The 13,916-nt window shown below is 49.5% G+C and overlaps 1 protein-coding gene across 8 annotated transcripts in view; it reads right to left on the bottom strand.

The window, feature by feature from the left end:
• CCDC30 (coiled-coil domain containing 30) overlaps positions 1-13,916 on the bottom strand; it is a 71,637-nt gene that overhangs the window by 34,292 nt on the left and 23,429 nt on the right. For 7 of the 8 annotated variants that reach the window (XR_008312585.1, XR_008312586.1, XM_053280648.1 and 4 more), the window contains 7 exons: positions 7,939-8,054; positions 7,006-7,116; positions 5,641-5,729; positions 4,202-4,394; positions 3,400-3,495; positions 3,127-3,252; positions 2,004-2,141 (listed from right to left, as the gene is read on the bottom strand). Coding sequence is in view for 6 of the 8 variants with exons in the window: in XM_053280648.1 (XP_053136623.1) it covers positions 2,004-2,141; positions 3,127-3,252; positions 3,400-3,495; positions 4,202-4,394; positions 5,641-5,729; positions 7,006-7,116; positions 7,939-8,054 (869 nt within the window). In the remaining 2 variants the exon portion in view is untranslated. The remainder of the gene's footprint in view (positions 1-2,003; positions 2,142-3,126; positions 3,253-3,399; positions 3,496-4,201; positions 4,395-5,640; positions 5,730-7,005; positions 7,117-7,938; positions 8,055-13,916) is intronic. The other variant, XM_053280646.1, reaches the window with a different exon arrangement.

Here is a 13,916-nt window from a genome sequence, read left to right as displayed (position 1 = left end):
TAATAATAATAATAATAATAATGATGATGATGATGATGATGATTAACATTTTATATCCTCCAAGGAGCCCAGAGCAGTGTACTACATACTTGAGTTTCTCCTCACAACAACCCTGTGAAGTAGGTTAGGCTAAGAGAGAAGTGACGGGCTCAGAGTCACCCAGCAAATCTCATGGCTGAATGGGGATTTGAACTCGGGTCTCCCCAGTCCTAGTTCAGCACTCTAACCACACCACCACGCTGGCTCTTCTAATGCCCCGTTATCTGCAGTTTCACAAGCCCCCGCCCACACCAGCAGAACGAACCCCAGCAGATAATAGGGTTCTCCTGTATATGGAAAAGATGGACTATAAAAAGCCTACACTCCAACACCTTATTTGGATCACTCAGTGTTTTGTGATCCCCTCCAAAATTAGTCCGTTTAAAGGATGGAAAGAAGAAGGTCTCTCTAGAATGAGAGGTCCGTATAATGGAGAACAAGAATGGACTTATTTTCAGCTGAAAGATAAATTGGCTGATGTTAAGTGGAGTTGGTTTCAGTTCTATCAGCTCCACCAGTTTACATCTAACCAGTCTCTACAATCACAAGCACTCAGGCCTCTGACCGAATTTGAGCACTTGACTCTGCAAAGTACACAAAACCTTTTTAAAGTGGTGATTCCCTTGTATTTAGCAGGGGGAGAGCAACTGGCCCTATCCATCCCCAGCACAGCATCCCTCCAGGGGGTAGTGTCTGTCTTATGTTTCTTTTTTAGACTGTGAGCCCTTTGGGGACAGGGAGCCATTGTATTTATTTATTTATTTAAATTTATTTGTTTTATAGCTATGTAAAATGCTTTGGGAACTTTTGTTGAAAAGTATATAAATATCCGTCCCCATCATTATCAACATCAGGCTGATCTCTGAGATTTAGGCTTTACTGGTGATTCATTTAAATACACCTTTAACTGGGCTGAAAGCAGTCTGGGAATCAGAATAAGATTTCCTTGACCATCTCTGGTCCAAAATGTGGAAGAATTTAATACATAAAAATCAGTCTCTGCCACTACGAGGGAAAGCACCTCAGAAGTGGCTCATTGTTGCAGCTGACACTTTTGCCGTTCAGAAGACCATTCCCGAATTCATCCCCCAGGTGCTGGAGGAAATGTGGCCATGTGGGGACACTCTTCCACATGTGGTGGACTTGCAAGCATGGTCAAAAGTTTTGGGTGGTTGTCTCTGCAGAAGTATCAGCAATACTGCGGTAAAACTTACTGCCACATCCACAGCTAGCTTTATTGGGGAATGGGTGGTGAGGCCCATCAGGCACAGCCATTTGGTGTAGATTACACCGACAGGAAAGTTAAAGAAATTAAATATATGTAATAGGATCTTTTGTTCATGTGCTTGCAAGAGGGAAGCAAAAGGACCTTTTTAAACGTGTAGTTCAACTTCAAACATTATTCCTTTTATTGAATAATTGCCAATGTATGTCGCATGGCCCCACTGCACGTCGAGGTCATCTGGAGAGGTCCGTCTCCAGTTACCACCAGTATGTCTGGTGGCGACTCAGAACCGGGTCTTCTCTGAAGCTGCTCCTGGCCTATGGAATGCACTCCCGGCAGATATCCACAGTTTAGGCTCTTTTTTGACCTTTAATAGAGCCCTAAAGACTGACTTGACTTGCTCCAGCAGTCAAGAAATGCGCCGCAGACCCGCACTTGGTAGGGTTGCAAAGAAGGCCTTGGAAAGGAGATTTAGATGCTGTGATGTGTCTAAAGCTATAGGGGCTATCAGGTGGGGCAGGTGAAAGGATCTGTGTAAAGTCAGCTTCAGATGCTGCACAGGGATGGGGCTGCAGTGGCGGCCATGGCAAGAAAGGGCGCCTGCCAGCTCCCCTCCTCCTTCCGAAATGACTGAATGGCTCCATCTGCAGCCCGTTTGGGGCCTTTCCCGATGTGCATGTGTTACTCTGCCTCTCCATGAATCCGCCAGGGAGGAGGAAGCAGTGCTTGCAGTTCTCACCTTTGTTTCCAGGCGCGCGTTCTCTTGCTGCAGTTTCTCATGCGTCACGTTCAGAAAATCTCTTTCCTCCGCTGCTCCCCGCAGCCTCTGCAGTTCGCTATAGAGCCGCAGGAGTTCAGACTTGGAGTTCTGCAGTTCCTGGTTCAACAGCCAAGGAGGTAAAAAAAAAAGGCACACATGAAACTGGAGCCCCTGAGCCAGCAAAAAACTTATTAAGCCATTGAGATCATGAGGTCCTGAAGGGCGAGAATCCAGGCTTAAGGACGAGGGGCTTGAAAATCTGCCCAAAAGCCATTATGCAACGGAAAAAGCCCTACACAGCCAAATCAACAAGCTGTTATTCAAGGTCAGGGCTCTGTGCATGCCAGAAAGCATGCGGTATGGGATGCAGAATTCAGCTTCTTTAAGGTTCAGCTTTTAAAAACAAGTTTCTAGACCTTAAGGCAAGGTTGAAAAGCTTGTGGGTGCTGCTTGCTGAAATGCTGAGCATAGAAACATAGGAAGCTGCCATATACTGAGTCAGACCATTGGTCTATCTAGCTCAGTATTGTCTTCACAGACTGGCAGCGGCTTCTCCAAGCTTGCAGGCAGGCGTCTCTCCCAGCCCTATCTTGGAGATGCTGCCAAGGAGGGAACTTGGAACCTAGATGCTCTTCCCAGAGCAGCTCCATCCCCTGAGGGGAATATCTTCCAGCAATCACACTTCTAATCTCTCATTCATATTCAACCAGGGCAGACCCTGCTTAGCTAAGGGGACAAGCCATGCTTGCTGCCACAAGTCCAGCTCTCTTCTCAGACGAACCTCTTTCACAGGAGGTGAAGGGACCTACAGTTTCCTGTTATGTCTGAACCGGGCCAATAGCTAAAGCCTCCAGGTGTGTGAGGGGAAGGAGGGAGTGCACTCCAGACATCTACCAGGTTCATTTGCATAGTACCAGAGCACATGCAAACGGATCTTTGGGCCTCTAATTGAGCATTCAAGTCTATCTTTTCCCTCCACTCTCCCCCTGCTGTGTCTTCCTTCCATGTACAACACTTTGTTCTTGCAGGAGTTTCAGAAATAAATGATATAATGATAACAATCAATCACAATTATTTGCAGGATTATCAGAGAACTGTGCACCTTCTTTTCCTCTTTCAATGCTTTCTGAGTCCCTTCAAGCTCACGGCCCAGCTGCTTCCTCCACTCCGTCTCCCCCGACAATTTGCTTTCCAGCACTTCCACCACCTCCTGGTGAGTTTTCAAGATCTGTGATCAGTGAAAATAAGAGCAATTCGCCTAGGTAGAGGCAGGAGGACACAGTGGGACAGAGCTTCGCAGGGTGGGCCTCAAAACTGACTCCACCCCCTCCTTCCCATTCTAGGGCCCCCAAATCCCCACAAAATGGGGCCTGACCTCTTGGCAGTCCTGCCCTTCTTTCCTTGGTTCTTCATCAGCTGCGTCCATTTTAAGCTTCTGGGCTTGACGTAGCTCTGCCTCTAAAAAGGAGATCTTGACAAAGAAGACACCAGGATTTCTAGGATTAGATGAGTTTGCATAGTAAATAAACATAGCAACATAGGAAGCTGCCATATACCGAGTCAGACCCTTGGTCTATCTAGCTCAGTATTGTCTTCACAGACTGGCAGCGGCTTCTGCAAGGTGGCAGGCAGGAATCTCTCTCAGCCCAATCTTGGAGATGCTGCCAGGGAGGAAACTTGGAACCTTCTGCTCTTCCCAGAGCAGCTCCATCCCCTGAGGGGGAATCTCTTCCAGTGCTCACACTTCTAGTCTCCCATTCATATGCAACCAGGGCGGACCCTGCTTAGCTAAGGGGACAAGTCATGCTTGCTACCACCAGACCAGCTCTCCTCTCCCCGCTGGTATGTTCCCCAGACTATGGGAAACACCTCTATTGGGCAGCAGCAATACAGGAAGATGCTGGAAGGCATCATCTCATACTGCACGAGAGGAGGCAATGAGAAACTAACCCCAACCCTCCCGTAATTTACCAAGACAACCACAGGGCTCTGTGGGCGCCAGGAGTTGACACCGACTCGATGGCACACCTTTACTTCCTTTTACAGACCAAAACGCCAGCATGCAACCGTGGGAATGAGCCTCTGGCAGCTCCTTGTAGCCTCCAGAGCTGGAGAAAGGAAGCATTTCTGCTCGGAAAATGGGACGCAAGAGACAAACAGGCGGCCCTCCCAGGTACCTTCCTCTGCAGCCCGTCGAGCTCGGCCTCCAGCTGCTCGCGCTCCTCTTTGGTTCGGTTCTGCGTCTCTCCCAGGAGCGACTCCAGCTCTTCGTTCCGCTCCACCAGCTCCTCGTGCTCCTTGGCCAGCTTGTCGAGCCTGTACACCAGCTGGGAGTTGCGACACCGGAGGCCTTCGATGACTTGGCGGCACCTGCATCAACGGGCGGCAGGTTCGTCACCGATTCCAGACCCTGCTGGAGCGATTCACAAAGCTCGAGACGGGCTGGGAGGCGGTGGGGTGGGGCCATGACACCAGGGCCAGAGAGACCTCGGTTCAAATTGCTGCCCGGCCAGGATACTCATAGGAAGCCGAGACAAGCTATTGGTCCATCTAGCTCAGTATTGTCTACACCAGGCTTGCTCAACTCTGGCGCTCCTGCAGCTGTTGGCCTACAACTCCCACAACCCCTGGCTATTGGCCACTGTGGCTGGGGATCATGAGAATTGTAGGCCAAAAACAGTGGCGGGGGGTGGGGAGAGGTTGAGCAGGCCTGGTCCACACTGGCTGGCAGCAGCTTCTCCAGGCTTGCAGGCAGGAGTCTCTCTCAGCCCTATCTTGTTGTTAATCATTATCATCATCATCATCTTGGAGATGCCAGGGAGAAAAACCCAGGAGGGAGCCAAGCAGATGTTCTAGGGAATGTACTAAAATGAATGACAGGGAATGCCCACTGAAAAGCCCTGGTACCTTCCAAATGGCCACTGGGAATTCAGGGCATTCCATGGCCATTTGGAAGAAGGAAAATAGGAAGCTGCCTTATACCGAGTCAGACCCTTGGTCCATCTAGCTCAGCATTGTCAACCCAGACTGGCAGCGGCTTCTGCAAGGTTGCAGGCAGGAATCTCTCTCGGCCCTGTCTTGGAGATGCTGCCAGGGAGGGAACTTGGAACCTAGATGCTCTTCCCAGAGTGGCTCCATCCCCTGAGGGGAATATCTTCCAGTAGTCTCCCATTCAAATGCAACCAGGGTGGACCCTGCTAAGCAAAGGGGACAATCCATGCTGGCTACATGTGGTCGCCAGGAGTCGACACCGAATCAACGGCACAACTTTACCTTTACCTTACCACAAGACCAGATCTCCCCTCTACCTCCAGATAAAAGAAAAACAAAACCCTCCTTGCCGGTGGAAAGACAGCTGTCAGGGAGAAGCCCAGATTTCTCCTTGACATGCTCATTTTGTATGTGTGGGGAATAATGTGGAAGGTTTCAACCATGCAATTCCCCACCACCACCTGAGGCCTGAAGTGGTCCAGCCCAGGAACTGTTTTACCACCTTTTCTGCTGTTGGTGTGAACTAGACTGCAGCAGAAAGGACATCTGAAGGACTGAGCAGGGGAGGGAGAATGACCTGAATTCTATAACAACTGCTCAGTTCCATGACACTGAGGTTATTCACCTTTTATGAACAATCTCATCGTCTTCACGATCCGGGGTGGCTTCATCTGAAACGCTTGCCTCTTGAGTCTTCACGGTTTCATTTTTGACCTGCAATCAAAGAAGCATTCATGCCATTAAGGCACCCGTCCCAGCCAAGTGGGCAAGGACCTTTTTTAAGTGGTGCCGCTCTTCGGTTTAGGAGGGGGAGTGCAACCGTCCCAAGCAGAGTTCCCTTTAGCAGGGATTTCCAGATACTGTTGACTGCAACTCCCAGAATCCCCAGCTGCAATGGCTTTTTGCTTGGGGATTCTGGGAATGGTAGTCCACAACATCTGGGAATCCCTATTAGAGGAAACACTGGTCCAAAGTCAGCCCAGCAGAGCATCTCTCTCAGTAGCTCCCTGGTGTTGCTTTTGAGATTGTCTCTCTGAGCCTCATTGATTCTCCCTCCAAACTCCAATCTTCTTCTTGTTCTCTCCTCTCCCCACTCAGAAAATCTCTCTCCAGCTCCTCCAAACCAAAAAAACTGGGTCTTCGTGTTCTAGGGCTACACTCACAGGGTTACAATAAATAAATGAATGAATGAATGAATGAATGAATGAATGAATGAAAAACAAGTTAAAATAATCGACATAGCAATACCAGGGGATAGCAGAATAGAAGAATAAGAAATAGAAAAAATCACCAAATACAAAGATCTACAAATTGACATTGAAAGGCTGTGGCAGAAGAAGACCAAAAAAATCCCAGTGGTAATTGGCCCCCTGGGTGCAGTTCCAAAAGACCTTGAAGAGCACCTCAACACCATCGGGGCCACAGAAATCACCATCAGCCAGTTACAAAAAGCAACTTTACTGCAAACAGCCTATATTCTGCAACGATATCTATAACAACTGACAATAAAATTCTGGCATCCCGGTCCTTGGGAAGGACTCGATGTCTGGATAAAACAAACCAGTCAATAACACCTGTCTGACTGTGTAAATAAATAAATAAATAAATAATAAAAAAATCTCTCCTTAGAGTAAACTCTCTTTTCAAAAAAATCTCTCTCCTCAGCCCCTCCAGACAAGAAAACCTGCGTTATTGCATTACACTAGGCGGCTACACTCACAAGGTTAGAACCTTTAATGCTTTTTTAAAATATTATGTTTTAAAAATATTATGTTTATATCTATGTTTTAAAAATCATATGCACTGCGTCATGTTATATGTCATGTTATGAAAGGCTGGAAGAAGTGAGATTTAAATGGTAGCTCCACACAGCACATACCGTAGTGATATATAGTAATATACATTAATATAGTAATATGTTATCTTGCAGGGCCCTTCCACACGGCTGAGATCCTTCTATAATGTTGAATTATTTGCCGTTTTGAAATACCTGCATTCGACAGTCTTCAGGTTTTTCAGCATCTTCCATTTCAGCTAATAAAAGCTGAGGCTCCTCCTCAGGCTTCTGATGCTCAGGAATCTTGTCTTTGAGTGTGGCAACCTTAAATGCCAGTTAAAGAGAGTCAAAATTTCAGAAACAAAATCATAAATCGGGGGGGGGGGAGAGGGGGAAGGGGAGAGGGAGGGGAAATTGGAGCCCTCCAGAGAATCAGCCATGACTTTTTTTAGGGTCAAGCTAGATGGGGTGGGACAACTGCCCACATGTGCACATATACAGCAGGGATGGGGGTTAATCTGTACATGAAAAAGAGGCAGCCCTACATAGGTTGAGTCTCCCGTGGCGATTCTTATGGCTAAATATGCATAGCATGAGAGCCAAGGTGTGTGAGGCATTATACAGAATGGAGAACCATTTCAGCAATCCCGGCCCAGAAGATTTACGCGAGTCAAGCGGTTTCTTCATTACCATTCTTCATTCAATTGAAGTTTTTAAAAGGGGACCAATAACACTGCTCTGGAAAGATATACAAGAATCCTGCTAACTGAGCAAAGAGACACCTTTTCAAAGTGGGGATTCTCTTTATTGAGCAGGGGGAGAGCAACTGGCCCTATCCATCCCGAGCACAGCATCCCTCCAGTGGCCGTTGCTGGCGTCTGTCTAATGTTTCTTTTTTAGATTGTTATGTAATAATTCCTATATGTGTATGTGTATTTATATATACATCTGCACTGATATTCAGTTTTAAGAATCCTTTTTTCTGGGTTTGGACTGAAGATGTGATCAATGTTCATAATAAACTAAACTGAACTGAACTGAGTTAAAATATAACTCAACCCGCCATCATCCAAAGCCAATGTCGGAATAAGCCACCTTCTTTGTCATAGCGAATTCGTTCACTGAGCCGTAGCAGCCCTGACTTACCTGGTCCAGAAACAGGCTTCTCTCATAGTCAAGGAAACGGACCCGGTTGCGTAACGCCAGGATTTCTTTGTTCAGCTGGACGTTCTGCTCTCTGGCCTTCTGCAGCTCAGACATTTCTAAAGGCAATCACAAATCATGACCAGGAGATACCCACACATGGGCTCTTTGGAGTCTCCGAAAGGGCAAAGTTCTCGGATAGAACGCATTTTTGTCTGTGGCATGTTCCCCAGCTTCTCGGGCTCTCCAGCCTCACCGCCATTGCTGCCACCACCACAACCACCACCAGAGAAGGTGCAAAAGCTAGATTTATATCCCATCCTTCAGTAAATACACTCAGGGAGGCTCAATTGTCAGCAAAATCGATAAAATCATTTTAAAAAACCCAAACCATTTTCGATACATGGAGCAAAATTGCCGATATTATGCAGAGAACAGGAGGATGTATCAGAGGAGGTGGCTTTTAGCAATGCCACTCTCTCACTCAGCCTTCTCTCTGAACTGGCTTGCCATGTGGGAGAGCAGAATGCAAATCAGGAAGACTAATCAGGAAGCACTAGTCCTGGCCTCTCCCCAACATCACTATTAGCCCTGGTTACTAAAAGGAACCACATACGGAGACTGTCTACTTCCGGATGCCAGGTGCTGGGGGAATGCTGGAGGGGTGGTAGGCCTTCGTGCTGTGAGCTTCCCAGAGGCACCTGAGTGGTGCTGCTCAAAATATAAGGTTGCTCCGATTCAGCAGGGCTCTTCTGATATCTGGAAATATGGTCAAAACGCCTGAGTTAAAAAGGTACATTGGTACTCACCGTGAAGGTGTCTTCTGGCTGGTGTAGAAGAGGTCACCCAAGCTTGGGATTACATCCCCCCCACATGCTCCAAAAGGCAGGAAGTAGTCATACTTGAAGATCCTTAACCCAGTGCATGTGGGCGGATCTCCTCAGTGCTTAAAACAGCTCAAGCTACGGAATGAAAACCACAGAACACAACAGAGAATATACAACAATATACAAACAATAATGCAGAGAAAGACAGAAAAACTGTCCCCCTACAACCAGATCATCAGCTCCAGCCTAACACAACCCGGGCGGGCCTTGGGTGACCTCTTCTACACCAGCCAGAAGACACCTTCACGGTGAGTACCAATGTACCTTTCTCGGCTGGTGTAGGAGGTCACCCAAGCTTGGGACATACCACAGCACCAACCACGGGAGGGAAATACCCAAGCTGGAGCTACTGACCCGGAAGGACCTGTTGCAGGACCCTCCGACCAAATGCTGCTCTGGCAGCTTCATGTTCATCCAACTTGTAATGCCTTGAAAATGTAAAAGGCGACGACCAAGTAGCCGCCTTGCAAATCTCTTCATGGGACACCGGTGAAGATAACACAGTGGAAGTGGCTGCCGATGTAGTTGAGTGCGCCATAATCTGACCAGGCACTGAAAGTTTCTGGGCTTCATACAACATCGTAATGCATGAATGAACCCATCGAGCAATAATGGCTGAAGAGACCTTGCATCCCATCTTGGAGCCTTAAAGGCCACAAAAAGAGCATCTGACTTACGAAAAGCCTGCGTCCGGTTGCACTCCTTCTCTGCAGGGTGACGAGCATCCGGACAAAAAGAAGGTAATTAAATGACCGCCTCACGATGAAACTGAGACTTTACCTTAGGGATAAACGAAGGATCCGGGATAAGTCTCACAGAGTCCTTAGAGAAATTACACAAATTACTCTGAACTGACAGAGCCTGCGATTCAGAAACCCTCCTGGCTGATGTTACAGCTACTAAAAAGGCCACCTTCCAGGACAGCATCTGCAATGATACAGATCAAAGTGGTTCAAATGGCGGAAACTGCAGACCCCACAACACAATATGCAAATCCCATGACGGGAAACGATGGCAGACCAGAGGAGACAACAAAGCTGCCCCCCTCAAGAACTTGCATAGAAGAGGGTGCCACGCCTGAACAAACGCTGATGAGGAAACAACATCTGGATCAAGCACGCCGCCTGGTGTTTAAGCGTGTTGGGTTTCAGACCAAGCGCAAGGCCATCCTGAAGAAAACCTAGTAATCCCCTCGACCTGCACTTGTCCAGCTGCAGGGAGAGCTTTGCCGTCCAGTGCAGAAAACTACGCCAAGTCGATTGGTAAATCTTGTTGGCTGAACACTTTCTAGATGCAAGGATGGTAAATCGGACCTCGACACAGCAGAACTGGATGGTCTGGCAAACTGAGTGGATGACCTACGGTCAAGTCGACGATCTCGGAAAACCAAGGCCCTCTGGGCCAAAAAGACGCAATCAATATCAGGGATGCCCGGAAACCCCGCAGCTTCCTGAGGCAACGGGAGAGCAGCGGCACTGGAGGAAATGCATTCAGCAGACACGGAGGCCATGGCACCGATAGCGTATCCGTCTCTTCTGCCGCCAACATCGGGAAACGTGAGTAAAACCTCTGAATCTTGGCATTCTGAGGATATGCAAACAAGTCTATCTGGGGACACCCCAGCTGCTCTGTCAGCCACCTAAATACTTGAGGGTGCAGGCCCCATTCTGCCGGCTGGATCTCCTGCCGTCTTAGCCAATCTGCCCGAACATTGGAAATTCTGTTTTCATGATGGTCCAGAATGGATATTAAGTTGTTCTGTACACATTAAGATATTCCTTCCCTTCACCAAGGGCGTGAAGGCTCTTAGGGCCAGAAAGACAGCCCACAGCTCGAGCCAGTTTATGCTATGGAGCAACTCTTCCACTGACCAAAGCCCCTGGGCAGAACTGTTCCAACAGTGAGCCCCCCAGCCCGATAGACTGGTGTCTGTCGTGACCATCACTCTCTCGGGTTCTATGAACAGCTTGCCCTTGTCTAGGTTCCCTGGGCCGTCCAATGAATCGACTTGCGAAGAGACACCTAGAGAGGAATGTTCTTGTCACGTTTGAGGGCAATCCTGTGCTGGTAAAGGAGGAAACCCCACTGTAACTGGCGTAGATGAAAACCTCGCCCAAGGCACCGAGACCATAGCCGCCACCATGAGACCCAACAAACTTGCTAGACTGAGAAGGCTGGCCCACAGTCTCGAAGCAATCACACAAGCCAGTGACGTTAAGACCTCCATCCGATCCTGTGGCAGAAACAGTTTGCCTACTGAGGTGTCCATTACCATGCCCAAATGACGAAGGCTCTGTGTGGGCATCAGGTGACTCTTGCCCACATTTATCAGAAACCCATGCGCACGTAACACAGACATTGATCTGGACAGAGCTGACTGAACTGCCCCTTCTTGAGCAAGTTGTCAAGGTAACAATACAGGTGGACCCCCTCAGTGCATAAAGTGGCCACTAGCAGACTAGAACCTTCATAAAAACTCGGGTGGCTGATGAGAGACCAAAAGGAAGGGCTCTGTACTGATAATGCCTCCCCATGTAGCAGAAGTGGAGTATATGTCGACTGCGTGGATGAATGGGGATGTGTAAATAGGCCTCCTGGAGATCTATTGAAGTCATGTAGTCCCCCATCTGCAATGCCTCTGAGATGGTACAAAGGGTTTCCATCCTGAACCTCCTTTTTATCACAAAACGGTTGACTGGGCGTAGGTTGAGAACTGCCCTGGCCGATCCGTCCTTTTTTGGCACCGTAAAAATCACAGAATAGATGCCCTTGCCTCTCTGAAGAGGTGGGACCTCCTCTATGGCCCCTATAGCCACCAGATACTGAATGGCCATGGACAACCCCTTGTGCTTTTCCGGTTTCCCAGATCTAGGGGTAAGGAGGAATCCGTTTCCTGGGGGGCTGGCCAGCTCCACTTCGTACCCGTGTAGGCTAATGGAAAGAACCCACCTGTCGATGGATTCTTTCCAAAACAGTCCAAATGGCAGACCCCCACTTTGCCTGAGTGGGAGTCAGGACTGCTGCTTGGGGGCCCCGCTGCTGGTTTCCGAGAGACTGATGGTTCTGCTGAGTGAACCCTTGCCTGCCTTGGCCTCTGGATCTGTTCCACTGCGATCGAAAAGGCCTAAAAGGCTCCCTCTGACAAACTGAGGTCTAAATGCCCTGAAGGTTTGCATCGGTCTATGATTAAAACTCTTGTCCTTCTTCCTAGGAGCTGATGGCAGAGCCCTGCGGTTATCCTTAGTTTCAATGAGGACCTCTTTCAGGGCCTCATTCCCAATTAGCTTTCACCCCAGCATAGGGAACAGCAGCTAATTTAGCCCTAGACGTATTATCAACTTCCAAAATTTTAGCCCTATGTTGCGTCTTGCCAGGACACCTGCACTGACCGCACGTGCCGAGAACTGAACACTGTCCAGAGTAGCATCCGCTGAAAAGGCAGCCGCCCTCTGCAGACAAAGTAGCTTACGCCACATCTTAGATTGATTAGTGGGAGGGTCATTGGGTAACTCGCCAATCCACAAGACCGATGCTCTAGACACCAAGGACACAGTGGTGTCAGCTCTGATGGCCACTGCTCAAGCCTCGTGGGCCCTTCGCAGTGCAGATTCTGCTTTTCTGTTTTCTGGCTCCTTAGAAGAGGAGTCCCCATCCTTGGGTACCACTGTGCTACTAAGTAGGGCCCCGAAGTGAGCAACTGTAAGTGGCACCTTCAGCAAGTCCAGAGTCTCCTCCTCAAAGTTGTACAATTTGCTAGCCAATGTCAACATACGCTTTGGGAGTTGCAATAGCTGCCCATTCCTCCTTGATGGTCTTAGTAAAGCCCTCAGGTATCACTGATTTAATCTGCGGTACCTTAGCCTTAGGCAGCACCAAGGAGCCCTTGGACACAGGAGAGATCTGTTCCTCTGTAACTGGCTACAGATCAAGCGCAGCAATAGCCTGGTTAATTAGTGGCTGAAAATCCACCATAAGAGAGAGCCTCTGACTGTGTAAGTTTGCAGCAGAGTCCTCAATCATCTCCCCCTCTTCCGAGGAGGAGGGCCCCTTGTCTGGGTTGCCCAGCAATGTCTCTGACCCACTGACCCTGGGTCACAATAGATCTGGGGAGTCCTCTCCAGACTCATCTGAAGACCTCCCCCTACGCAAGGGCACAGAGTCCTGGCGTATAGCCACCCTGGGCTGCTTAGCGGGCACCGTCTCCTCCTGAGAGTCTGAGGACGACACATGGATCACAGCCTGCCTTGCAATGCCTTGCAGGCTTCCGCGCTTTAAGCGCCGCTGCCAGTGAGACCTGAATGGCCTCCTGAATCCAGCCCTTTGCAGAGCAGCATCAGGGGGAACCCCCACATTCCCTGTAGGAGTAGGCCCTGAGGGAGGGGCCACATAGGGGGCATCTGCACTCACCTCCTCCCCCCCGAGCAAGTCCCGATCTTACCGGGGGGAGCTGTTCATGGCCTTCTGGGTGCTCCGACGCCCCATCCACGGGCTCAGCACCGCCTGCCTCATCATCCTGCACGTCTTCCCCGTCTGATTCCGACAGGCTCTGGGGCGGCCACTCCTGCTGACGTTCCTTTCAGCGTGGCCCCAATACTCGCTGAGGCAGTCCTCCTCCTGCACGCCCAACTGCTAGGGAAAGGAGTTGGGGGGGGGGGCGAGGCCAAACATCACAGGCTTACCTTGCTCGCGCTGCCAGGCGAAAGCTCTCTCACCAACGGGGCCTCCTTGTCAGGAAGCCTCCGATTCTGGTGCCGCCACTTGTGTCCTGCTACGGTGGATTGCTGGTGGCATGAATTGCGCCCAGTCTCCTCACCGGTATCTGGCCACCAACGGGGCCTCCTTGTCAGGAAGCCTCCGATTCTGGTGCCGCCACCTGCGTCCTGCTTCGGTTGATTGCTGGTGGCATGGATTGCGCCCAGTCTCCTCACCGGTATCTGGCAACAGAGAGGACCGCTGTGGCCTACAGGCGCCAGCAAGGTCATCTGATACATCTGCCATTTTCCTTACAGGATTTGCGCAGTCCCGAGTTTTTGGCGGGAACAGGCGCTGATGGGCGGATCTCTCCCTAATAGCCAGGAGTCCGAAGGTCTTTTT

The sequence above is a fragment of the Hemicordylus capensis genome, chromosome 16, assembly GCF_027244095.1.
Source record: "Hemicordylus capensis ecotype Gifberg chromosome 16, rHemCap1.1.pri, whole genome shotgun sequence".
In the NCBI taxonomy this organism is placed as follows: Eukaryota; Metazoa; Chordata; class Lepidosauria; order Squamata; family Cordylidae; genus Hemicordylus; species Hemicordylus capensis.
Note: the sequence above shows the minus strand (reverse complement) of the source record. Positions and strands in the feature narration are given on the sequence as shown.